Source organism: Crinia signifera, chromosome 1 (assembly GCF_055691185.1).
Source record: "Crinia signifera chromosome 1, ASM5569118v1, whole genome shotgun sequence".
Lineage (NCBI taxonomy): Eukaryota > Metazoa > Chordata > Amphibia > Anura > Myobatrachidae > Crinia > Crinia signifera.
The window spans coordinates 378,164,789-378,190,264 of NC_139217.1; the positions used below are offsets into that span (position 1 = coordinate 378,164,789).

At 42.2% G+C, this 25,476-nt stretch overlaps 1 protein-coding gene across 2 annotated transcripts in view; it reads left to right on the forward strand.

Annotated features, from left to right (window-relative positions):
- Window positions 1–25,476, forward strand: part of RPH3A (rabphilin 3A) — a 231,623-nt gene that overhangs the window by 170,524 nt on the left and 35,623 nt on the right. For both annotated transcript variants that reach the window (XM_083151441.1, XM_083151442.1), the window contains 4 exons: window positions 21,295–21,378; window positions 22,587–22,652; window positions 24,043–24,279; window positions 25,026–25,105. In XM_083151441.1, coding sequence (XP_083007567.1) covers window positions 21,295–21,378; window positions 22,587–22,652; window positions 24,043–24,279; window positions 25,026–25,105 — 467 coding nt within the window. The remainder of the gene's footprint in view (window positions 1–21,294; window positions 21,379–22,586; window positions 22,653–24,042; window positions 24,280–25,025; window positions 25,106–25,476) is intronic.

The following is a 25,476-nucleotide window of genomic DNA, read 5'->3' on the forward strand; positions in this document are numbered from 1 at the left end:
TCGCCGCCACTCGCGGCGAGTCTTAACCCCTGCAGGGAGCAGGGAGCTTTCAGGGAGCCGGAAGCAGCCAGAGAGATTAAAGTCTCCCTGGCTGCTCCAGAGGACTGTGGAGGGGAGGGGGGCTCTCCAGGACCCAGGCTGCACCCCCCTATAGCCAGCGGGGGACCCAGTATTCACTGCACCGTTCGTGCATAGTTACGTTCGGCTGCAGTGAATATATGAATATCTAATGAGCGGCTCGAGCGCTCGGGCCCCCTGCTGGCTGCACTGTGTAAATGTAAAAAAATATTTTTTTTAAAATTAAATATATATTCATGTGCTATAAGCACATGAATAAAAATAACATGCCCCTTCACAGGAAAAAAACCCTGATTTTTTTACACCAAAATTTAAAAAAAAAAACCTTTACGTTCAAAAGTTCACATTCCAGCTCTCCATCAAAAGATGGAGAATTGCTACACGGAGAGAGACGGAGAAAATCACTTAAAAAGACGGAGAATATTTCACATTGAATAGGGTTGCTCGCTTTTGGAGAGCAAAATGCTCCATCCAAGGCGAACAAAGCACAAATTCTCCACAAAACACGGAGAACTTTTCTCATTGAATACTGCCCTATGTGTGCACTGTAGTGAAAGATTTCATTTGTGCAATATTATTATACAAATACAGTAAGATTATGGGGCTAAAGATCTCACATTGTGGGGTTAGGGTACAGTCATTTAATTCACCAGTGGGTCTTGGATCTTCATTTTCTCACCTGCATAAATTTAAAAAAGCAGTTTCAACTACAGTTCCCCCAACAGGTCATGCTTTCAGGAGTTGTGTGTGGAAACAGATTGGATAATGACTGAAGTCATGAAAACATGACCTGATGGACAAGGTGGGACTTCCTTCCTCACCATTACAGTTTCTGTTGGCTCGTACCTTTTTGCTCTCTGTCCCCCCCTCCCCCCCCCCCCCCCCCCACCTTCTCCAGCAGGCTCATAGAATCTGGGCAGTGGTTGGGAATATTTGGGAAACTTGCATACGATCCCTCTTATCCTATTTGCAGGAATATCACATTTACTGAACTTAATACTGTATTCTAGTGGGTGATTCGCTGTGGCTGTCCCTAGGGGGCTCCACAATAGTGCAAAAAGCAGTACACTGTGTTAAAATAGAAAAAGTATTTTTAATTCTAAATCGTAAAAATAGATAAATTAATCATACACAAATCATGAAAATGAAAAAAATGAATAATACATAAATCATATAAAAGGCAATAAAAGCAAAGCTTGATTAGCAGCAATATTGATTAGTATCTCCACACTGTTAGTGAGCCAATTTTGAGAGTAGACGTCTCTGTATAGGATATTAGCATGTAAACAGAATAATCCTATTGTATCATGCAGGTTAGTATTTTGAGAGTCTGTTAGTGCAGCAAAGTACATACCGTAAATGCATAATTTTAACAGCAAGCGTTTTTGATGTCAATAATGCAGTATAGTTACTAGTGATGAGCGGGCCCGGATCCCGAGATCCGACAGATCCGAATCTCGGGATCCGGGGCAGGATCCGAGGCCGCTCGGGAGTTCGCGCCTCAATTCCGGACCGAAAACGAGTCAAAACGTCATCATCGCGCTGTCGGATTCTCACGGTAGCGGGATCTTATAAAAGACGCACGCGCGCCCCGCCATCTTCACTCCAATCTTGGAGTGGGAAGAGGGTGGTTGGGAAGCTCCGTGTGTCCTCTGCTGTGCTCCGTGCCATACTGTGCTGTGCTTTGCTGTGCTGTGCTCCGTGACCTGCCCTGTGCCCTCACTGCCCTGTGCTCCGTGCACTGTGTTGTAGACTTGTATTGAGTCAGTGACTGTTTATAGGCCTGAGCCCTGTAGTGTGATTTAACTAACCAGGTGCTGCAGTGCTCACACGCAGGGGCTGCAGTGTTCACTGTCCAGGGGCTGTCCTGTGGCCCGTGCCCTGTTGTGATTTATTTAGCCCTAAGCCCTGTTTTGTGATTTATTTAGCCCTGAGCCCTGTGTTGTGTGATTTAACTAACTCAGTGCTGCAGTGCTCACACGCAGGGGCTGCAGTGCTGCTGAGTAGTACACTGTGCACAGGGGCTGCAGTAATACAAGGGGCTGTGTCCAGTGTGACGGCCTATATCCATTGTCCAGTGTCATGACATATATCCTGTGTCCAGTGTGACGACATATATCCTGTGTCCAGTGTGACGACATATATCCAGTGTCCAGTGTGACATGTCCAGTGTGACGACATACAGTATATCCTGTGTCCAGTGTGACGACATATATCCTGTGTCCAGTGTGACGACATATATCCAGTGTCCAGTGTGACATATATCCTGTGTCCAGTGTGACGACATATATCCAGTGTCCAGTGTGACATATATCCATTGTCCAGTGTGACTACATATATCCAGTGTCCAGTGTGACATGTAACCATTGTGCGACGGCATATATCCTGTGTCCAGCGTGACATATATCCATTGTCCAGTGTGACGACATATATCCTGTGTCCAGTGTGACGACTTATATCCAGTGTCCAGTGTGACGAAATATTTCTAGTGTCCAGTGTGACGTCATATATCCAGTGTCCAGTGTGACGACATATATCCAGTGTCCAGTGTGACGGCATATATATCTAGTATCACGACAGATAGGGGTCTTATTAGATTTTAAACTGATCAGAACAGATAAACACTTGCCGCAGGTTAGAAGTCAGTCTCTGCACAGACCGGCGGCTGCGCAGGAAACTCATACAGGGGAAATTGGGCCAACTACAGTAAATGAAAACAATTTTGTGAGCTGTGAAGTGATCAAAATTGACTAGAAATGAGTGGAAACTAATGTTATTGAGCTTAATAACACTTTAGGGGCAAAAACAGGCCCAAATTCTGTTATTTTAGCAATTTTTAGCATTTTTCCAAAAAAATCCAGATCCAAAACCAAAATCCGCAAGGGTGGTTTTGCCAAAACCAATCCAGATCAAAAACACGAAGGGAGATCCAGATCCAAAACCAAAATCAAAACCCGAAAAAGTGCCCGGCGCTCATCTCTAATAGTTACCACTCCTTTTTCATCAGGAGCTGCAATTGTTGATTTTTAGCATATTGGTAGATAAGCAGGTGGCCACCTGAAGGACAGTGATGTTTGCGGTTCCCGGCCTGGTTAGCACTTCCAGTCTTGCCCTATCTGGATCCTTCCACAGGGACCTTTTTAACTGTCTCCACAATAGGTAAACTATTCCATGAGGGGGTTCTTTGCTACTTTGATTCTTTGGCTACTACATATGGAGTCCCTAGACATTATTTTTATAGTTACCTTAAGCTCCATCATGCTGTGAGTGCTGCGTGATAAGTGGGCGATCGACCTGGGTGCACTTGATGACGAAGATTGGGATAACATAATTACAGTAGTTCGCCTAGGCGCATGAAGCAATCTAATGGACTACTAGTAGATTGCTTTGGATTGGAGGCCTATCATTGGACGCTTGTCCCAAATGCTCTGGGACCTTGGCTGGTTTTTGGCAACTTCATCAGCAGTGTCTTCGGGTGGCCTCTTTTTGGAAAGCTGTAACTTCTAGTGTCGTTAATAGTTAGATAGGAAATAGAATTCCATTATTCGTCTCACAATGGAGAAATTTGCAATTGTTACAGCAAGGTTCAAGTACAGATAAGGGTAAAAATAGCATTATAAGATAATAAGAACACACATGATAATATAAGAAGCCCAAACAATATAAATCTAGAATCTAAGAACATATAGGTCTCTATAGACCATGACAGTTGTACATTCTGATTGCAGCAGGTAGAAAAGACCTGCGGTACCTTCCTATTCCCCTCATGTCCCCCCCCACATATGTGTGTTCGGTTTAGAATTAAAAGATCCTCTCTCCACTTATCTTCGTTTGTATTTAAATAGTTTGCTTACCTTGGCTCGTGTATGAATTGCCCGTACCTGGATGAGCTCTGAGCTATGCTCCCATGTATTCTGGGTTGCGATAGTTGATGTCATCCTTTCACATGAACGTTGTATGTATACAAAGCATAAATGTGCTTCAAAGTTTCTGCTATTTCTGGAACCCCCTGCTATTTCTGGAACCCCCTGATTAATCTGCCCCTTTCTCAATGTTCTGGATCTTCTGTCCCTCTGATGCCCACCTACTGTAGCTACCCACATTTACTCTGTTTTTCAAATGTTAGTCTGATGTATTGTCTGTGGCTCTTTTATGTAATCTATTTTCCACTTTCTGACAACTGAAGCCAATGTGTTTTCTTGCTCTCTGCCTTGGGAAATGCATTTTATTGTTTGTTTATTTTTCGTTCGTTTTGATTTCATATTGTTTGTCTATGTGTTTTGAAAAGCAATAAAAAAATACCTGATTTAAAGAAGAAATATGCAACTTTGGCTTTAGCCTGCAAGCACACTGGCTACACCAGCACCTGGATCCAGCCACCACTTCAATTATTTTGCTGGAGTCCCGAATGCTGTTCTGCACTGTCAGATGTAGCACCTGTAAGCAGAGAGTACTGCCCATCAGACCTCCTTGTATTAAGAGGAAGATCAGATTGTGGCCATGACCGGTCACAGTGTAGAGATGGAGACGGAAGTGTTACTGCAGGAGGAGCGGAGAATGTTTCACTATGAAGAGGTGATGTGTTGCTGTAAAGGGTGTGACTAAGGGGCTGATTCATTGGTGGACGCAGTGTGGATCAATGCTGCATCTTCAGTCACACTGGATCTCAGACTGGGGCATGTCTCCAGGGAAGTCTCTGTGGCTAGCCATTACAGACAATAAATAGTTTAGTATAGTAAATACTGGAAGGGCATGCATTATAATGTACCAGATTAATAACGGCAATGCACTGTCAAAGATACACCATAGTCCTGTGCATTATAATATAACATATGTATAATTCATGATTCACGTGCACAGTCTGGAACCTGATCCCTATAATTGAAGGTGCGGCCCACTGTGGGCCAGTCCAACACTGCCTAAGGCACAACATTGGCCAGCCTATTGCACATCTGAATAACCACCCCGATTGCACAGGATGTCCAGCAAAACTATGCTTCTACAGCCAGTGAAAGTATGTCCGTGGATACAGCCACTGGATGCAGGAATCAGGGTGTGGTGAAAGCAAAGCCTTAATCTATGGACAAGCTTTCCCAGGCCTTGACAGCCTTGTTTTCAGTTTTCTGCACTGGGCACTGCATCCAGCAAAACAGCTGCATGTCTCTGATGTTTGTGCAGTCCTTCAACTGCATGACAGTCAAAACAGTGTCCACCTCCAAATCCATACCTGAGTTGTCACAGGAGAGGAATATGCTTCACTATGAAGGTGTATCACTGTGGCAGGAGGCATGACCAAGATGTTGCTATAGGAGGGCAAACATTTATTAAGGACTTATGTAAAATAGTGCCCATTTCAAAATGTACATTACACAGCAACGCAGGAACCCCATACTAATTATAATAAGATGATTGAGGTGCTAATACCAATCAGAAGGAGTCTCAGTCTTAAAGTGTACATACACACGCAGATTTATCTTCAGATGTGTCTGATTGGAACAAAAACATGGTTATGGATGAGAGCAAATGACAGTTGACCATTTGCTTGGAAATGCTGGAAAACTGACAAACTGTCACTCATCCAGAACCATGTTTTTGTTCCAACCAGCCAGATCTGAAGATAAATCTTACTAGTGTATGGGCACCTTTAAAGTGTACAATATATGCAATATATAAAGGTAAAAGTGTGAGTGTGTTTAGGGGGGTGGGGGTGGACTGAATGCACTAATTATAAAAATAGTAAGAGGTGCTACCATGCTGAGACTTGTAGTACCATGCAGGAAAAAGAAAATTAAACTCTATACACTAAGAATACTAATAGTCAAAATAATTATAACAACTACAATTTAACATGGAGCATAAATGAAGTGTTTAGCTTGTTTGACCAAAAATGAGAGCACATACACCACGTCAAGGTGATACTCATTTGCTGGGTCTCTTTTTCCTGATAATTTAACATTAAGAGCAGTATTCAATGAGAAAAATTTGCCATGTTTTATGGCGAGTTTGTGCTTTTCTCGCATTGGACGGAGACTTTTGCTCTCAAAAAGCGAGCAACCCTATTGAATGTGCACTTCTCGCCGTCTTTCTGAGTGATTTTCGCCGTGTCTCTCCGTGTAGCAATTCTCCATCTTTTCATGGAGAAGTGGAATGTGAACTTTTTAAATAAAAGTTTTTTGTTTTAATTTTGGTGTAAAAAAATCAGGAATTTTATTCTTTGAAGGGGCATGCTATTTTTATAGCACATGAATATATATTTTAATTATTATTTTTTTTTTTTACACAGAGCAGCCAGCAGGGGGCCGGGAGCCGAGCCGCTCATTAGATATTCATATATTCACTGCACCCGATCATTACATATGCATGATCGGGAGCAGTGAATATACCCGGTCCCCTGCTTGCTCTGGGGGGGGGGGGGCAGCTTGTGCTGCCTGGGTCCAGGGGAGCCCACCTCCCCCCCACATACGTTCTCGGGCAGGCAGGGAGACTTCAATCTCCCTGCCTGCCACCGTCCCACGGCTCCCTGCCGCGGACGCTCATCTGCTGCAGGGGTTAAGATTCGCCGCGAGGGGCTACTCGCCCCTCCAACATTGAATATGGAGAGAGCGAGTGGCAGCCAGCCCTCCGGAACACAGCGAGTGTGCAGCGAATCCTAAACAGGATTCGCTGCACACGGCGAGATTTCTCATTGAATACTGCCCTAAGTAACAGTAGAAACAAAGTTTGCTAGGTCTCCAGCATTGGAGGTCAGAAAATTCTTGATATACTGTAAATGACACCTAATAATTTTTAGCACAGCGATGTTCTGCAGTGAATACATATTGAAGATGCCTGACTGAGCAGTTGGTGTACTAATTAGAATTCATTTATATGCTGTGTATAGTCCCTAGGTATATCAATACATCATAACCTTGTCTGCTGTCTGTTTATTTTACTGTTATCTGATGTAGTACTGTCACACTGCAAAGTAAATTCTGTTACATTCAGTGCTAGTAGGATATGTTCTCTTGTTGCTTTAACGTAAGATTCTGATTAATCTTTCCATGCCTCGTTCACCATAATCCATTTAAAAAAAAAAAAAAATGATGAACAACATAATATATTATCATGAACAGAATTAATGCAATAACACTATCTCTGGAGATACTAAATAATATAATTGTATTGGATTTGATTTCTCCAACGGTTTAACATTATTTAGTTATATTATTATAAATATTTCCAGTGCATGATCTATTTTTATTATATACAATATTAACAATAAATATTTAGCTATTGTATTTAGCTATTGTATTTGGAATCACACACTGTGTAATTGGCCATGTGAGTCTGAGCGCAGCTGGTGTGGGATGCGGGAGACTTGTCCAGCTTTCTCGGTTTGCTGAGAGCACCTCCCGATTTTCGGTATCCTCCTGGCCATTCCGTAATGGTGAGCAAGTAATGCATTCTGTAATGTTTCTCATTAGATGTCTACATATAAATACCTCAAAACCACAGTCAATAATTTTCATGGTTATCAACACTTTTGTTTCAGAAACCAATACATAGCAGCCTACATCCCTGAGTTTGCTTTGTCCTACAGAAATAACTTATTAATACAATAGTCCATTAGTAGGATCATATTGCTCAGAATTCTGTGCTTATCCCCTAGGCATATTTTTGAGACTGGAAAAACAGCATGTGTTCCTCAGTATACTCTATCCCTTTATTCTTCCTAAGAACAGCAATGTTCCTGCAAAGCTTCAGTACATTATTACGTTGGGAGCTTGTGAATGATATCCTGTACAGCAGAGATGAAGGGAGGTTGTGTAGGTTAATTGACAAACTTGCAGCCAAGTTTTAAGATGAGAGCAAAGCCTTTGAACAGATATAGGAAACTCTATGGTTGATTTACACATTTCCTCATAATGGACCAAGCTGTGGATGGGGCAGCCAGTAATAAGCTTAGACACGAAGAGTACATATATATATATATATATATATATATATTATACATATATATACATACATACATACATACATACATACATACATACATATATATATATATATATATATATATATATATATATATATATATATTTATTTATAAAGAACAGGAGAACCCCAACCGCGCACACCTATAGGGTTGCATCACCTCTGAAGGTCCCCTGTTAGACAGGACCCAAATTTGGTTTAGAGATAAAGAAAGTGTGGTTCAGAGTGCGCTACCAAGAACTAATCCACAATTGTAAAAATACAATACAATTTAATAACAAAGAGCCACAATGGGCAACAAATAGAACATAAAAAGCGTTTTTGTTACAGCGTATATTTGTCAATTTCTCAGGTTCATATTACTCCAGTGATGAAACAAGGGCCCAACGCGTTTCGTCAGAAAGGGGACTTCATCAGGGGCTTACAAGCAAAGTTTTTTTTGACAATCGAACGACACTTCGTATAGAACAATAATTTCATACACACTGTCAAGATGGCGTCAGTCATTCATAAACGGTAATGTATAAAAACCATATATAAAAAACAGCCAGAACTGCTTTTTTTAGGCTGGTAATGACCATCAAACACCAATCAATTTTTTAGACTTGATAAGTGGGGGTTGATGTCTGCCCCAAAGGCAAATGCGACCTCAGAGATTTTTCCAATAGTATAGACTTATATAAGTCAGGACTACCGGATGTGCCTTCACTGGAATCCAAAAGCTGAATCAGCCTAAAAAAAGCAGTTCTGGCTGTTTTTTATATATGGTTTTTTTACATTACCGTTTATGAATCACTGACGCCATCTTGACAGTGTGTATGAAATTATTGTTCTATACGAAGTGTCATTCGATTGTCAAAAAAAACTTTGCTTGTAAGCCCCTGATGAAGTCACCTTTCTGACGAAACGCGTTGGGCCCTTGTTTCATCACTGGAGTAAGATGAACCTGAGAAATTGACAAATATACGCTTTAACAAAAACGCTTTTTATGTACTATTTGTTGCCCATTGTGGCTCTTTGTTATTAAATTGTATTGTTTTCATATATATATATATATATATATATATATATATATATATATATATATATATATATATTATACATTATATACATATATATATATATTATATACATACATTTATATTCATATACAGTATATGTATATAAATATATATACAGTATATATATCCATACTATCTACTTTATGTAGCCATTCATACATTTTCAGTTTGTTGTGCAGCTCATTTTAAGCTACTGATCATCACCCTTGTCATCACCCTTGTCCTTTCATGGGATTACAGGCAATGCGTCTTAGAAATTGTCTCCCCTATGATGATTGATTGCCTCAAATATTTTATTTTATTATTAATAGCTCAGTTTTATGTCTGCATTATTTTGGATTTAGTGGTACATTAAATCATTGGTAGTTTCTGGAAAAATTATAGGGCAAAGCTATTTTTATTGGTAACCATAAAGTATCGCCCATAGTACTTTCAATAGTCCAAATGTGTAAATCTAAAAGTAACAAATGATATTGTACAAGCAGAAGTATCCTATACATATATACTTTGATGTGATCCTGACATCCATTTATAATAACAGAAATAATTATTTTACAAGTTATAGTACCTTATTATGAAGTTAATTCATTATGCTTGCCCCAATGTCAGGGATTAAAGTGAGGGGGAATAGTATCCACTACTCTAATGGTAGGGGGTAGGGGAACTGAGTTCCACCTCTACCACAGTCCTGAACAGTAATTCCAACAGAAAAGCCTGTCCCAGCGGCTTCTTCTTCGGGCACGTTGTATGTGATGTCATGCCATCACCGCTGCTGAAGTGAAGAAAAGCCATTAAGTTGAGCCCCCCTTCACTCATGTCAGAGCCCTTTGTACACAGATCTACACACAGTACCTGGCTGGCCCATCCCTATCACACAGTCCCGCCACCCTGCTCAGCGCCTCTACCTGGCGGTTCAGCCTCTCCATCTTCTTCCGCAGTCGCCGGTTCTCACCCTGCAGGTTGGTGGGGAGCTGGAGGGAGGCCCTGAGTCTTCCAGCTGCTTCTCCACGCCAAGCAGAAATCACTAGAGCCCATGAAACAGCTAACATTGATTAGGCTTTTATTAATATGTCCGCTTCCTGGCCTCATAGAAAGTTAGAAAATGTATATATTTGCTAAGTAAGGGGCTGGCCATACCCATCTGCATAACTGTTGGTGCCGCTGCCTATAAGCAGGGGCACTGCATTGTCCCCATTTATTTTGTTAATTCAGTACAGAAACTGTGCCATCCAGTGATGCTGCCATGGCCACACTACATGTTCTACATCTGGTGCTGCCTGTGTCGGATCACCTACAAAATCTCAATGTGTACACTAAATAGTATATGAATGGAAGTTGGGATTATTGCAATGAAACTGTTGCTCTGGGGGAGCTCCACTCCTGATTGGCAAGGGGATGGCCAATCCCCCAGTTCAGGGGAGAAGCCCCAAATGTAAACATACATTTGCCGTTCGTCCTGTGCATGGGATCAGTGTTCAGTTTGTTATTTTATACCCCGTGGATGCTACTGCAGACCGAAGAGAACGTGATCTACACCAGAGGCCTCGGTATGTATAATTTCCTTCCACATGTACCAATTGTATCTTCTACTGAAGGAGATGACAGGCCAATGCTGGACTCCATAGGTAAGAATTGTTTAAATTATTGTAGTATGGGTTAAAAATGAATTACTCTTATGTGTCTGTCTTTTTTTCACTATTTCTTTTGCCCTTCAATTATCGCATGCTGGGACTTGTAGTTCCACAACAAAGCACAAAGGAGGTTATTCTGGCTGACACGCAGCGCTGAAAAGTTCGCATTCTATGGCCAATGACCCTTGGGCCTCTTCCACTGCATTTCCTGGGTGGGACCTTTTTGCTAATGTCTGATACTGTTTAGTAGAATGGGTTATTCTTTTTGCAAAATTTACCAGAAATTGATCCGGCGGCTATGCATGCCCAAACTGAATGGAGGGAGAGAGAAAATATCAGTAATTTCTAGAATAGGTCATGGATACATGGGATGATAATAGTGGTTAAAAAATTCTGCATACATGTCACAAATATAGGTGGCAGATATAAGATCAATTGGAGATGGGTTCGATTCCTGCCATGGAGCTAACTGTGCGGAGTTTGTATATTCTCCCCGTGCTTGTGTGGTTTTCCTCCGGGTACTCCGGTTTCCTCCCACAATCCAAAAATATACTGGTAAGTATATTAACCCTAGAATGAATGTGTATGCATGTACATGTGGTAGGGAATATAGATTGTAAGCTCCACTGGACCAGTGACTGATGTGAATGTTCAACTATACTCTGTAAAGCACTGCGGAATATGTGTGCGCTATATAAGAAACTGTTAATAAAAATGTAGGAAGAGTGGAGATGAAACCGACAGCAATTAATCAGCTATTACCTATCATTTCAAGGAATGTTCTTAATAAATGTGGTACTTGTTTCCTAACACGGCGCCACCGATTTTAATTGTATTTATCGGGGCCGCAAAAATCGCGTCCATCGCATGCCAACCAAATCGCATGCAATTGACCCGATTTTTACATTGGAATCAATGTAAAATGTTCCCAAATGTTCCCTGAGACCCCAATTTTACATTGATTTCAGTGTAAAAAGCCCCAAAACCCCCCATTTTGATAGCAACCCCCCCCTGATGGGTGAAATGGCCCTCCATTGTTAACGCCACCCCACTATTGACGCCAATCCGAAGCGTGGCGAGCGGCGGCGGTACGCGTCCTCCGACCTTTTCATACCCCCACTATCCACGTCGGCGTGGAGTTGATTTTATATAGTGTGGTGAGCGGAGCAAGCCACTGAGCCTGAAGCGTGGCGAGCGTAGCGAGCCCCATGAGGGGACGCGCATTACTTCACAGGTATACGCGTCCACTCGCGGGGCTCGCTGCGCTCGCCACGCTTCGGGCTCGCTGCGCTCGCCACAATATATAAAATGAGCTCCACGCCGACGTGGATAGTGGGGGTATGAAAAGGTCAGAGGACGCGTACCGCCGCCCCACGCGGGCTCGCTGCGCTCGCCACGCTTCGGGTTGGCGTCAATAGTAGGGTGGCGATTTTGTCTTTACCGGCAATTAAGTACCTTAACTTAAGGCATGCGATCAACTCCGACGGGCGCCGTGCTAGGAAACAAGTACCATAAATGTTACTAAAACTCATTGGCTGCTAAGGGGAATTTATCCACCTGTCCTTTGTTGAGATCACTTTATGTATCTCCAGCTTGGTCTTACAGTATATCGGAACCATGTGTTTTAGACAAATACTGTATGTCAAATAAAGTGAATAGATGGAGCCATACCTCCCAACTGTCCTGCTAAACGTGGGAACGTCCCGATTTTTGGGGATGTTCCCGCATCCCTCCCGCGGCCAGCAGTGTCCCGCTGCGGGGGGAGGGGGTAGTTGGGAGTCCCCCACAGCGTCTATTCACGGACGAAAACGGGGCGTGTCCTAATTGGCATAAGCCACACTCTCATTTGCATACATCACGCCCCCTTTTTCGGCCGCGAGAGTGTCCCTATTCTAGTATTCATAAAGTTGGGAGGTATGATAGAGCAATGAGCATATATTTATAGTATCTACGAAAAGTGCTCTAGGGAATGTTTATATTGACATTTCTGCTGCAATTACATTTTTTGAAGCCTCTGGTCTAGACATTTAATGAGGTTGTTACTAGGGCTGGGATATATGCAGACACCTGTGTTTGAAGATAACACATTTCAACAAACATTAATTTGCATATTTATTGCAACATGATTTCCTTATAACATTCAGGGGGAAATTTATTAAGATGGGAGTTGTATTTCACATGGGATGTTGCTATAGGCAACCAATCAGATACTATTATCTTCTAGAAGGTGCTAAATAAAAAAGAAGTAGATGCTGGTTGGTTGCCCATAGCAACATTCCATGTGAAATACAACTCTCATCTTAGTGAATTTCCCCCTCAGTGTACTAGAGTCAGTGCTATCCATCAGGAACTCAGGGGTAGATTTATTAAGCTCGGTGAAGTGATCAAGTGTCTGGTTTTTATCACCGGCCAATCAGCTCCTACCTGTCATTTTTCAAATTAAGCATGTAACTTCACAGGTAGGAGCTGATTGGTCGGTGATAAAAAACAGACACTTGATCACTTCACCGAGCTTAATAAATCTAGCCCTCAGGGGCAGATTTATTAAGCTCGGTGAAGTGATAAACTGTCTGGTTTTTATCACCGGCCAATCAGCTCCTACCTGTGAAGTTACAGGCTTGGTTTGAAAAATGACAGGTAGGAGCTGATTGGCCGGTGATAAAAACCAGACACTTGATCACTTCACCGAGCTTAATAAATCTACCCCTGAGTTCCTGAACCTCTAATTAAATATGACATAATCAGGAACCTGTTCAGGGCCAAAATGTATTTCCATAAGATAAGTTTTATTTTACAGTCCCCTGTGAACGCCTTAGAGATAAGTTTTATTTTACAGTCCCCTGTGAACGCCTTAGTTTCTAAATACAATATATATACATCTCTCTCTCTCTCTCTCTCTCTCTCTCTCTCTCTCTCTCTCTCTCTCTATCTCTCTACACCTTTATTTAATTAATCCATCCCTAGCTCGGGAGTTCCTGGACCTATTTTTCCACAAAAATAGTACTGACTAGAGTGCTCTTTTTGGTAAATCAGCATGATGTTCTTTACAAAGAACTGTTGTTTAATGCCAACCAATGAGATTATTATCTATTATTATACATACTGTAAGAACGGGATAAATTGAAAACAAAACAAAAATACCCAGCACACCTGGTTACTGCAGTTTAGGTGTAAATTAGCAGGTGACAGGTGAATATATATATATATATATATATATATATATATATATATATATATATATATATATAGAGAGAGAGAGAGAGAGGATTGCAGATGAATATCTTTCTCTCAGTGCTGTTATGTACATCTTTACAATGCTTTCAAGAAGTGGTACATACAGCTATGTCTTCATACATCATTGCTGCAGTTGCGCCAAACAGTCCCTCATGGCATGCCAAGTCCCGTGAGAATCTTCTAAGATTGGGCATTCATCTCTGCAATTTTTTCCCTTTTGTACAGAAAATGTGTCTCCATCAGAAAGTGATAGGGTGTACAAGGAGACTATGCTGATTAATTTTGGATGCAACATATGTATAACCGTGTGCAACGGAGTCTCTGAATCTGTATACAAAGCCGCATAAGTTCTGTTGTGCTCCATAAAATTACAGACCCAGTGGCACACGATATGCAAGTCATATGAAATGAATCATATGCACCAGGCATCTTGCGTTGAATGGCACATTGATTCTAGGTATGAGGACACATCTGTTACTTTTGAAAAAGATACCTAGCATATCAAAATGTATCCAGGGTTAAGTGATTTAAACATACCCTTCAACTGTCCCATTTTTTGGGGGACTGTTCTGCTGTCCCACCCACGGGTAACAGTCCCTTGGTGGTTGTGAGGCATTTGGGAGTCCCCATGTCACTCGCATGTGCACAGCATCTATTCATATGAGACCTACAAGCAGCTTCCATGCTGCACATAATATTTATCGAAGGTTATTAATCACATGTGATTGCTATAATGCAATCACTGGGCGGAGGGGGCGCTTTCAGTGGCGTAAGTTTGGGGACAGGGGGCCGGAGGGATTGCTGGCAGAATAAGTCTGAGTAGGTTAGATCTGTGAAGGAGCACTAGCGGGCGGTGGGTGACAGCGACGTTGGCAGTATCGCAAATGGCATGCGACATCGGGTGCTGAAAGAGGCCGGTTTTTGCGCCATAAGATGCGAGCGGATGCGATGGGACATCGCATTTCGATGCCGCATCCAATCGCATAAGTGTGTGGCCAGCATTAGTATAATGCGAATGAATGCATCTAGCCCACATCCATAAAAAGCTACATTTTGGCCTGCTGTACCTTGTGCACAGAAACAAATCATTGTGGTAAATCCCAGTCATGTTATCAATACAAATACGCTGTGAGATACAGTAATCTTCCCTGTGAAGCTGTCGTGTTGAAACCAGTAAAGTGAAAATCACCTTGCAGTATGGATCTGCGTACCTCATGCAATTCATTTATGTAAATAAGCCTGAATGAGCTGTTTGTTGTGAGATAAAGCGGGAAGCTGTACAGAGATACAATCTCTGATTACAGGAGACCAACTATAATGAAACGCCTGCAGCACGCAGTATAGCCTTCTGGAAAAATGATTTGTTTGATTATAGTTTCTGACAAGTTGCAAATATTAAAATTATCCTTTGCCTGTAGCAATACCGCGCAAATTTCTAGATTAGGATAAGACTTGGCTAAAAAACAAAAAAGCACAGAATGTAATATTTGTTACTTATATCTGGGCATTTACTAATTTAAATGACGCTAAATATACTGACTCTAATTCATTTCCATGATTTATTTTTTTATCATGACGGAAATCTACTCCGTGCTTCGTTTCCAGGTCTCTAGTGTTTTATTTTCCGGTTTTAGACCTGTTCGCTAGCCTGGCCGAACCCCCCCCCCCCCCCCCCCAGAGTCTGAAACCCCTCGCTAGCATGGGAGGGGATGGGGGCACCCATAACTAATGTTGGGCGTTCACCGGCTGCTGCCCCGCCCATATGCAACCGGATCGAATGGCCGGCGAGTGTAACACTCGCTGATGACATTAGCTCCCAAGGTTTGTGCATCCTCACATCTTGAATATCAGGGACATAACGAATGGGTCTAAATCAAAAGCAGGAAAAGATGCTGGAAAGTATTTACAAAGCATAAAAGAGCCCAGATGCAGAGACAAATAATTGGCGATACAGTGCGGTTTTCCTTGGTGTTTCTAACTTCTGTCCAAGTTCATGGTCCCATTTGTGGTGGAACAGATATTTACACCAGCCAATAGGCGTTATGTACTGTAAATAAAAATGAAGGCAACCCTTCCTAAGTATGAAGTAGGCTCACTGATTATGAAAATGAGACACAGCCTGAACTTTAGGTGGACACAGTACCAATGTTTGTGCGAAAAGCCTAGGAAGCTTGTACTGTACACATGAACCAATGCTTAAGTATTTACACACAACACCGCTTTTACTTAAGATGGTTTCTGCGATCCATGGATGGTTAAGACTGGAGGTGGACCTAAAGTCTTTGCTAAAAAAGTAGGTGTGATGGGCATCTTTCACAGCACTGCAGCCAAAGTGGACCCATCTTAAGAAAAGTTACATAGGAGACTATGCACCAGATAGGGTCTGCTTAAGGAATTGATGTTGCAACAGATTCTGCATCTATGATGGAGAATTCAAATCCACCAGCATTGTTCAGGTATGCAAAGTGGCATTGCAAGGCTGGCTATGTCCATTGCATGGTAGTACACAATAAGATTGGCTAAACAGGCATCTGCATATGTTACCATTTGAGAATCAGCAAGAAATCACCTCTGCAAAAGATCTGTGTGTGCCCCTGAATCAGGCCTATTGTTTCTATTTTGACAAAGCGTCGAAGCAAGTATTTTACTTTACTTTAAAGGTAACACATTATCATACATGTTACACATTCACATACTGTACTGGAACTTCAGCCATAAAGAGCCCAGGACCCAATACACCTTGAAGTGTACTGGGAAGGTCACCTACCCAGCCGCCTCACTGCACAGCTAAGTTATTCATGGGACTCACACACTGAGCTTCATACATCAGGTCATTTTCTCATCCTTTTGTACTTGCTCATCCCCCCATATCTGCAAATAGGACCTCATTATATACTGCAGTAGACTAGCGCGGTGAGTTAGGAAAAGCAAACGTAGGTCTCAGGTTTTAAAGAGTTTCTGAGGGTTTCATCAGCCCTCTGTAGGTAATATGTTAATTATGTTTTAATAACCCAAAATATGATGACAATCAGCTATAATTCTATTTCATTAGCGCAATATAGCCCAGTAATTATTGCAGCTACTTCCTGTTGAAATGTGTTTTCTTCATATTGTTTGTCATTGCAACTAAATCATGCTGGGTCCAAGGCAGAGAGCAGAACATGCAAAATATCAAACCGTAAATACCAAATTGTACCCCTGGGATGCTCTATGCAGAGAAATGTCTTAATGCCATCAGCCTAGATTAGAAGCTTTACACTCTGTAAACCCCAAGCACGTGCACATTCTGCATAGGAATGGAAGTATATACATATGGGTATGGATAATTAGGTCTACAACAAGTTGGAAGACACCATTATGTTGACATGCAGAAAGGCCGACATGGGTCTAGGTCGACAGGGTCATTAGGTCGACACAAGCATTAGGTCGACATGGGCAAGGTCAACAGTTTAAAGGTCAACATGGGGTTTTTCATTGTTTTTTTTGACCCGAATGTCGACACAGTCGACATGGACACAGGTTAAAGTGCACAGAGTCACCTCACATGGCTCGCTGTGCTCCCCAAGCTTCGGGCTCGGTGCCTTGCTGCATTTGGCACACTATTTTATTCTCGCACCACGCCCTAGTGGATGGTAGGGCATGAAATACCGCCTGTCGGCTAAAAAACAATGAAAAACCCCATAACCTTTTTACTGTTGACCTTGGGCATGTCCACCTAATGCTTGGGTTGACCTAATGACCCTGTCGACCTAACCCATGTTAACCTAGACCCATGTCGACCGTTCAGCATGTCAACCTAATGATGTAGACCCAATGCTTGTCTACCTTCTTGTTGAAGACCAAATGACAGTATCCCATACATACAATATATTGCCTCCATATAGGCCAGTATTTAAAGCTGGCGTTCACTATGTGCAGTGATTCCTGTTTAGGATTCTCTGCACATTTGCGGCATCCGGAGGGCTGGAGGAATCACAGCCAGCCCTCTCTCCCTCTCCCCCTATTCAATGCGTCAGGGGCTCGCTGGGTGTGCTGTGCTGGTCCCGCTCGTGCATATGTAATGAGCGGGACCTATCGCAGTGAATATTAATGAGCGGCTCCCCGCCCCCCTTATGACGTCATGTAAAAAAAAAAAAAATTTTATATATATATATTCATGTGCTGCAAGTTCATGAATCCAAATAGCAAGACCCTTCAAATAATAAAATTACTGATTTTTTGACACAAAAAAAAAAGAAAACCTTTATTTTAAAAGATCACATTCCAGTTCACCTTAAAAAGATGTCGAATGCAAAACAGTGAATCTCTGAGAAAATCATGGTGAAAGCAGTTCTCCATTCTAGCACTGAATACACTCTCGGCGAATCACAGTGAAAACCCCATTGAAATGCACCAGCGAATTGCAGTGACTATGAAACAGGGAACTGGCCGGCATTCCCTGTTCGCTTTCGATCATTGAATACAGTGAATATAATTTTCAGTAAAAAGATTCACCGTTTCACTTAAAAACAGCCCAGTTCACCGAAAAAAGAGGTGAATCCAGAGCATTGAATACTGCCCATAGTGTACACATGCACACACATTCACATATAGGAACCACTAGATGTGGTGGTGATCACTGTATAAATAAAAACAGGAGCCGTTTTAAAACTTGTATGCATATACACTGTATATACAGTATACATACACACACCAGTAAATCGTTCTTTATATGCTCAGCTATGTAAGCTCCTTGAAGAGTACCAGGGCGAGATGTACTAAGCCTTGAAAATGGAGAGTGATTGTACCTGGTATTTTTCAAACACATCCTGAGACATAGCAGGTAGGAGCTGATTGGCTGTTAGATTATCACTCTCCATTTTATTACTTTTCAAGTTTAGTACATCTGGCCCTTAAATCAGTAGTTTTCTCAGTAGTTTTCTCCTGACTATCATGTTTCTGTTTTCATAGGCTGTAAATTGCCAACGACAGTACTTGAAGGGTGTCAGATCCATATTTTTTTTTTTATGTTGGATCTAGCCTGTCGGAAACTTGCTCAGATTATCCAATTCACGGCCTTTTCCAATACAATTGCGGACTTTCCAACACTCGACAGTCAGTACATTGAATATAGATTATTGAGGTACTGTCAGATCAAATGAAAAATGACCATGATTCTGACTGTTGGGTTGTCAAGACCAGGGCCACAGAGAGGGGGGGGAGAGGGTACTAATTATCCGGGCCCGGGATTGCTGGAGAGGCCCGGAGGGGCCCTGGTCTGACCCCACCTTCCCCTTCCGTCCCTCCTGGGCAGCAACAGCACACACCTCTCCTGCATGTGGTGTGCTGACAGCAGGCTCAGCATGAGTGTCTCACTGACAGCGTCAGAGCTCATGCTGAGCCTGCTGTCAGCACAGCACATGCTGTAGGTGTGTGCTGCTGCTGCTGAGGGAAGGCACATTAATCCCCCCCCTTGACTTTAGTGAGTTTTTTCACCCCCTTTAAACAGTTTTGGGGGTGACCACGCCTCCCGCAATTAGGCCATGCCCCCAACATTTTACCGGCTCGCGGCATACCTCTCGGCGGCCCGAATCCTGCATTGAATGTATGTGGCTGTACTGTTACCATTCCGTAATCACTAAATATAAATATCACATACAATAGTGTTCTTGATTTATGTAGAACAGTGGTCAGGGAACAGGGGTAAATGACCCCAAATGGGGTAAAAATTAAATTCTTGGTAGTAATGGACGGTCAAGCTGCCGAGACACAGCCGGGCATGCAATTCCTTTGGGTAACATCTATTTTTCTATGTTACCCAAAGGAATTGCATTTCATTGCATATAGAATCAATATATAGATTCTATATGCATGCATGGCTGTGTATGTTACAGTACTGTAGTGTACAAGGATCTGACGCAGTGCAGTGCGTCAGACCCTTGTGTATAACACGCTTCCCTTGGTGATGCCCTGGGCCCATACTTAAGTCCGCCCACTTCTTCAGTGGAGTCGACTAGTTACCTGGCCATCTCTGCAGTGCGCAGTCTGTACTGCCGCTGTGGTGCCGAGTTTCTTTGCCTGGTTATAGGCTCCTGTCAAGGTATACCCATCTCTAGTCTAGGGCATCACATTATCAATGGCTATACCACACACAGCCTTGCAGCCATTGATTATGATGATGATTAACATGTATGGCTGTGTGTGGTACAAAGTTTGTACCACACACAGCCATACATGGTAATCATCATTATCATCATCATCATCAATGGCTGCCAGGCTGTTTTACCGTACTAGCAGGATATATCATCAATTTCTGGGGGCACAGTGTGTATTACATTTATATGACTGACTTTCTTTCACATCAAGGGGGTAGCTTCGGCATATCTAAATATAAATTTAGGGTAAAAGGTAAAAAAGTTCCCTGGCCGCTGATGTAGAATGTAATATATTTTTGAAGATTGTTTAACATATTATTTTTAAAGAGATGGGTGTGTTTAGTTTTACATTGTGGTATCCCTCTGTAGGAGCCATGTCCAAGTTATAGCATGCTAGACTGGTCACATTAGCAGGGAAAGACACAGCATGGGTTTACCTTGATATAAAATGACACAGTTCCTGTCTGGAACTAATATCCCAAAGGGAACTAGGTTCTCCAGCTCTATGAAAACCTACTGTAGTACCATGCTGAATCCACTGGGACTCATCCCAGCAGCACAAGGTGGTGCTATATCAGTTAGTAAACTAGTATTATATGGCAGTGGTTCTCAACCTTGGTTCTCAAGGACCATTGTTATATGGCACTATCTTTTCAGCAAGCCACCAAGTATGGATGGGAAATGTATCAACCTTTGGACAGAGATAAAGTGGACGAGACGTTGCACCCATGGGAAGGCCCAGCGTTTCATGGGCATTCCCATGAAAACGCTGGGTGCTCCCATGGAAATTTGGTGATGACGCGGGTGGCTACAGCTGATGTCAGAGGATGTCAGCAGCCCAAATGCTTTCCGCAGAAGTGTATTAGGTCTGCGAGCGCTGTAGAAATCATTTGATGGTCGGCGGTCATCGAGTGATTTCCTCCCCGCATGCAAGCTGCAAATGGATATCTATGCAAAACAACCATTTGCATGCCTGCGGGGGGGATCATGCCCTGAGGGGGGAGGGGGGGCGGCGGCGTTTGGTGGACTTGTAAGGCTGCGATATTCAGACTTGTAAGTCAACTACAGTAAGGTCCATAGTCTAATTGTTAACTAAGGAGGTGCAGCATATGAACTGCTCATTTTATTTCCTGCTATTGAAAGTACAGCGTCATTTGTAACTTTCTCTCTTTTATACTGTAGGTGCTAAACGTGCCAATACGGCCCAGAATGCGAGATCGGCACCTCCTGCAAACCAAAGCGCCAGCCAGCAATCTGCCCAGCCAGGTATCTCACACCTTACTGTCACTAGACCACCCTGCATGGAGCACTGTAGCCTGATCTCAGTTATTATTATTATTAGTATTATTATTTTATAGGCAAGTAAAATACACAGGATAAGTATTTTAATGTATTTTACTTAAATACATGTATTTTGATACAATAATTTACTATAATTTTTGATACAATAATTTATTATTCATAATTAATGAACACGATTTAAGCATCCATCAAATTGAGAGTGGCTGTGCACCACATGTCAGAAATCCTTGTACAGGTCCAGTGAATACAATATATGCTTAGCCTTATTATTATTATATTTGTTGTTGTTCAGGGGCAAACGCAGGATTTTCAGAAGGGGGTTTCCAGAGGGGCGGAGCAAAGCACGGAGATGGACACTTAGGTGACCCAGTATATGCTTTGATGTCCCGTGGGTGGTAGGGGGTATTATATCAACCGCTCAGCATGTAGGGCCTGGATCAGTAATTTCCACTAATTATCCTTTACTGCACAGATGGTGGGAGATGAGGTGGGAGAAGGGGGCATTGGGCTGAATGAAGGGGCCCTGATACATAACTTCCAGGGTGATAGAGGATGTTTAATATGCAGAGGAGGGGTGTATAGTGGAGTGGGCTTATTATTCATAATTTTCTGGTGGAGGACAGCTAGCTTGACTGCAGATATCTCCAGTTCCCGGAAATAGATTTCTTAGATTTTAATGGAATTAAAAACTAGAGAATACCACCTACCAAATGGTATTGGGGACTAGGGGATCAGAGTTCAGGAGGCAGAGCAATCTGCCAACGAGAATATAAAACTACATACCAGGTGTGTGGAGCTGGAGCAGTAACCAGCTGCTGGAAGGCTGATATCTCTGGTTCTGGGCACAGTAGAGACAAGCTTCTAGTGTTCCTCAAAGGGGGAGAGTCCCAGCTTTTGGAATATATCCTCAGAAAAACTCTATGTCCGACAAAACCTGAAATATCTGACTGGGAAGAGCAATTAACAGGCTTGGATGGGGACCACTGCTTTGAAGTCAGATATCTCCGGTTTCCAAGGTCCGATTTTAAAAAATTCTTGAACTCTTGAAAAGAGGGGACCCTCAGCTTTCAGCTGAGGCCCCTTAGACTCCTGGGGGGGTTTCTGGGTACTCGGAAACCCCCCCTGCGTGTGCTACTGTTGTTATAATAATCACAACTTTTTTAAATGTACAGCTGCTCCAGCAAGTGGAAGATCAGCACCAAGGCCAGCTCCAGGCAGCAGATTTCCAGAAGGCCACGGTAAGAATGGCTGTTATGTTACCGTGTAACAGGAATTACATACTGTAGAGAAATGATACATTTTTACATTACTCAGCAGAAGGAACGATTGAAAAATCATTGCCTGGGTTACTGAAAATATGAAATACTTTATATGTTGTCTTTATATTAAGGGTTGATCAGGGTTAGTTTTTTAAAGAAACCTCTTCAACCAACATATAATATTACTATACAGATGTGAGTGTCCTTATACACCAATCTTATTTCCACCGTATAGTGCTAGATGACACTAAAGCTGCCCATACACGGTCCGTTTAACGGAACCGTTTGGGACTTAAATAGTACACATCGTATCGGATCGCATGCATTGTGCATGCACTGCGATACGATATGATGTGTAGCTAGTACAAAAATGTGCAGCACATACTTTTTGTACCGTACTATGTGATGCGCGGGAGCGCGCATCGCATAGTACAGAATGGAGCTGTACACAACTTAAATACTTATTTAAACATTTTGCTTCGGAAAGCTCAGAAAATGGGGAACAAAACACACCCCAGTGTTCTGCAATGCTCCCAGCAGCAAATCAAACAGCAGCTACTGTAGCATGCACACTGTGTCATTGACACATATACTGTACAGTCCTTAAAACATCGACAACATAAAAATCAAAACAGTGTCCACTTCTGAATCAGCTCTAAGTACTATGTTTAGGGTTAGTACTTTTGTTAGAAATTGGCCTAATTCAGTAAACAATGCATATGATAAGCTGTATGCAGCAGATAAGCACATGTGATCCTTACCCAATGCAATTTAAGGAGGAGGTGCATACCACCCTCTGGCTGCATTTTTGATCACATTAAACTGCGATGTAATGGCAGCTTAAGAGGAACATCATGGCCATCGGCCGTGTTATCCCTATATGTATGCAGTTTAAGTAAGTCTAATCTTATTCAGGCATCCTACTTGCGTAGCCAATGGAAACTGCACCTTGTGGAGCAGTCCTTGGCCTAGCCACTCCTGGAAATTGGGGGCATTGCCACCAATTGCAGCAACGCTGTCCTCCACACAAAAGCCTCTGCCTGTCAATTACGCAGCAGCGATTGCAGTTTTGCAATGCATGCACAGTTCCCCGACCATCGGGAACTCCACTGCAGGTCACAGAAGCAATCCAAGCTGAATTATGCCCAATATGTGGTGCAAGTCCCTTTTATATAAGAGCTCTGTCTTTCTGCTTTTTAGCCAGATTGGGTAAGTGAAGAGATTTTTTATGCATTTTATTATGGTTCCTTGTATGGTACTTTGTACTCTTATACAATGTCAGTGGTCCATTGTAACATAAAGGTATGTCTTTGACATGTGTTGGTGTCTTATCAGTCTGTAATTTAGAAGACACTAATCTCTTCCATAGGTGGTCCTATATCTCCTGCTTCTCAAGCTGAGCAGCCCTACACAGCCACAGTGTCTAGGGAAGAAAAACCCACTGGATACACAGCACAAGGTGTTAGGGAGGACCGACCTCTTCGCCAAACATTATCATACTCGTCTGCTGTACCTTCAACAGTCACAGCAGCTCCGGCAAGGCAGCCGCCACCACCACAAGAAGATGAAGAGGAGGAAGCCAATAGTTATGACTCGGATGAATCAAGTGAGTGCATGGGAATAGTGGATGATTCTTTGCAAATCACATTGTTTTCACATTGGTCCAATGAACACATACAGTACTGCATTATTTCTTAGAGTTTATTATAGTTTATTATAGTTATTCAGTTTTTTATTTTAATCTCTGTAGGCACGCCCTACCATGCCATGATATACAAATAAGTTCCTGCTCAACTTCACATGAAGTTCCTACATGCAAATATTTTCTATTAGTTTTCATTTTCCATAATTTGATGTCATCATGTGCAGCTGCCACTTTAGCTGATTGCAGGCAGGATGAACAATCAGTAGTAATGATCTGCTGTTTCCATTTCTTGTTGAGTAGACAAACAAGGAAGAATAATCTATGGTAAACACTGGCGGTTACAGAACAAGGAACAGAATGAAGGGAATATGGTTTCCTATAGCCACTAAGCGACATGCTTCATTGATTTAGTTTCTGTTTCGGAGAACAGTTGTTGCAGATGACAAATTGTTTATTAATGGGCCATAAAGAATTTGGCTCATTTCCTTGTGACATAGCAAGCTCTATTGTTGCTTTCCAGTCATTCACAACGTAACACCGTTCCGTTCCGTGTACTGTTTGTATTGTTAACATACGGAAAGTACATATGCAAGTTCTATGCAATATCAATGACAGTACTGTAAAGAGATAGCATTATGCTTGCTTCTACTTACTTAATATCTCCTAGTTTTACTTTAAATACACCTGTGTTTTTATTTATTATATAGCCACATTGGGAGCTTTGGAATTCAGTCTGTTATATGACCAAGCCAATAGTTCTCTTCAATGCTCCATTATCAAAGCTAAGGTAAGTGATAATATTTACTACATACTGTATTACCGGAAAACTGGTACTGTGTGTCAAAAAAAGCACACAGGACGGTGCCTTGTCAAAAGGGGGTGGGGTAATTGTAATGCTGGTAAGGCAAGCCACGCCTCCCTTTTTCCATCACTGTGGGGGAATGTCCAGCTCTCTGGGAGCACCTGGAATGCTCACAGTCCTTCTGTATCTAATGAATAGATGCTGTTCATGAGATGCTACTATTGTTGACAAGTTCAGATTTGTAAGAAATCTCCAGTTTTTTTTAAGTACTAGTCCACCCCAAACTCCAATTCCTCCTGACAAAAATACCCATTGAATTGCCATGTGCATCAGAGCTCCTAGTGGCCACACCATAA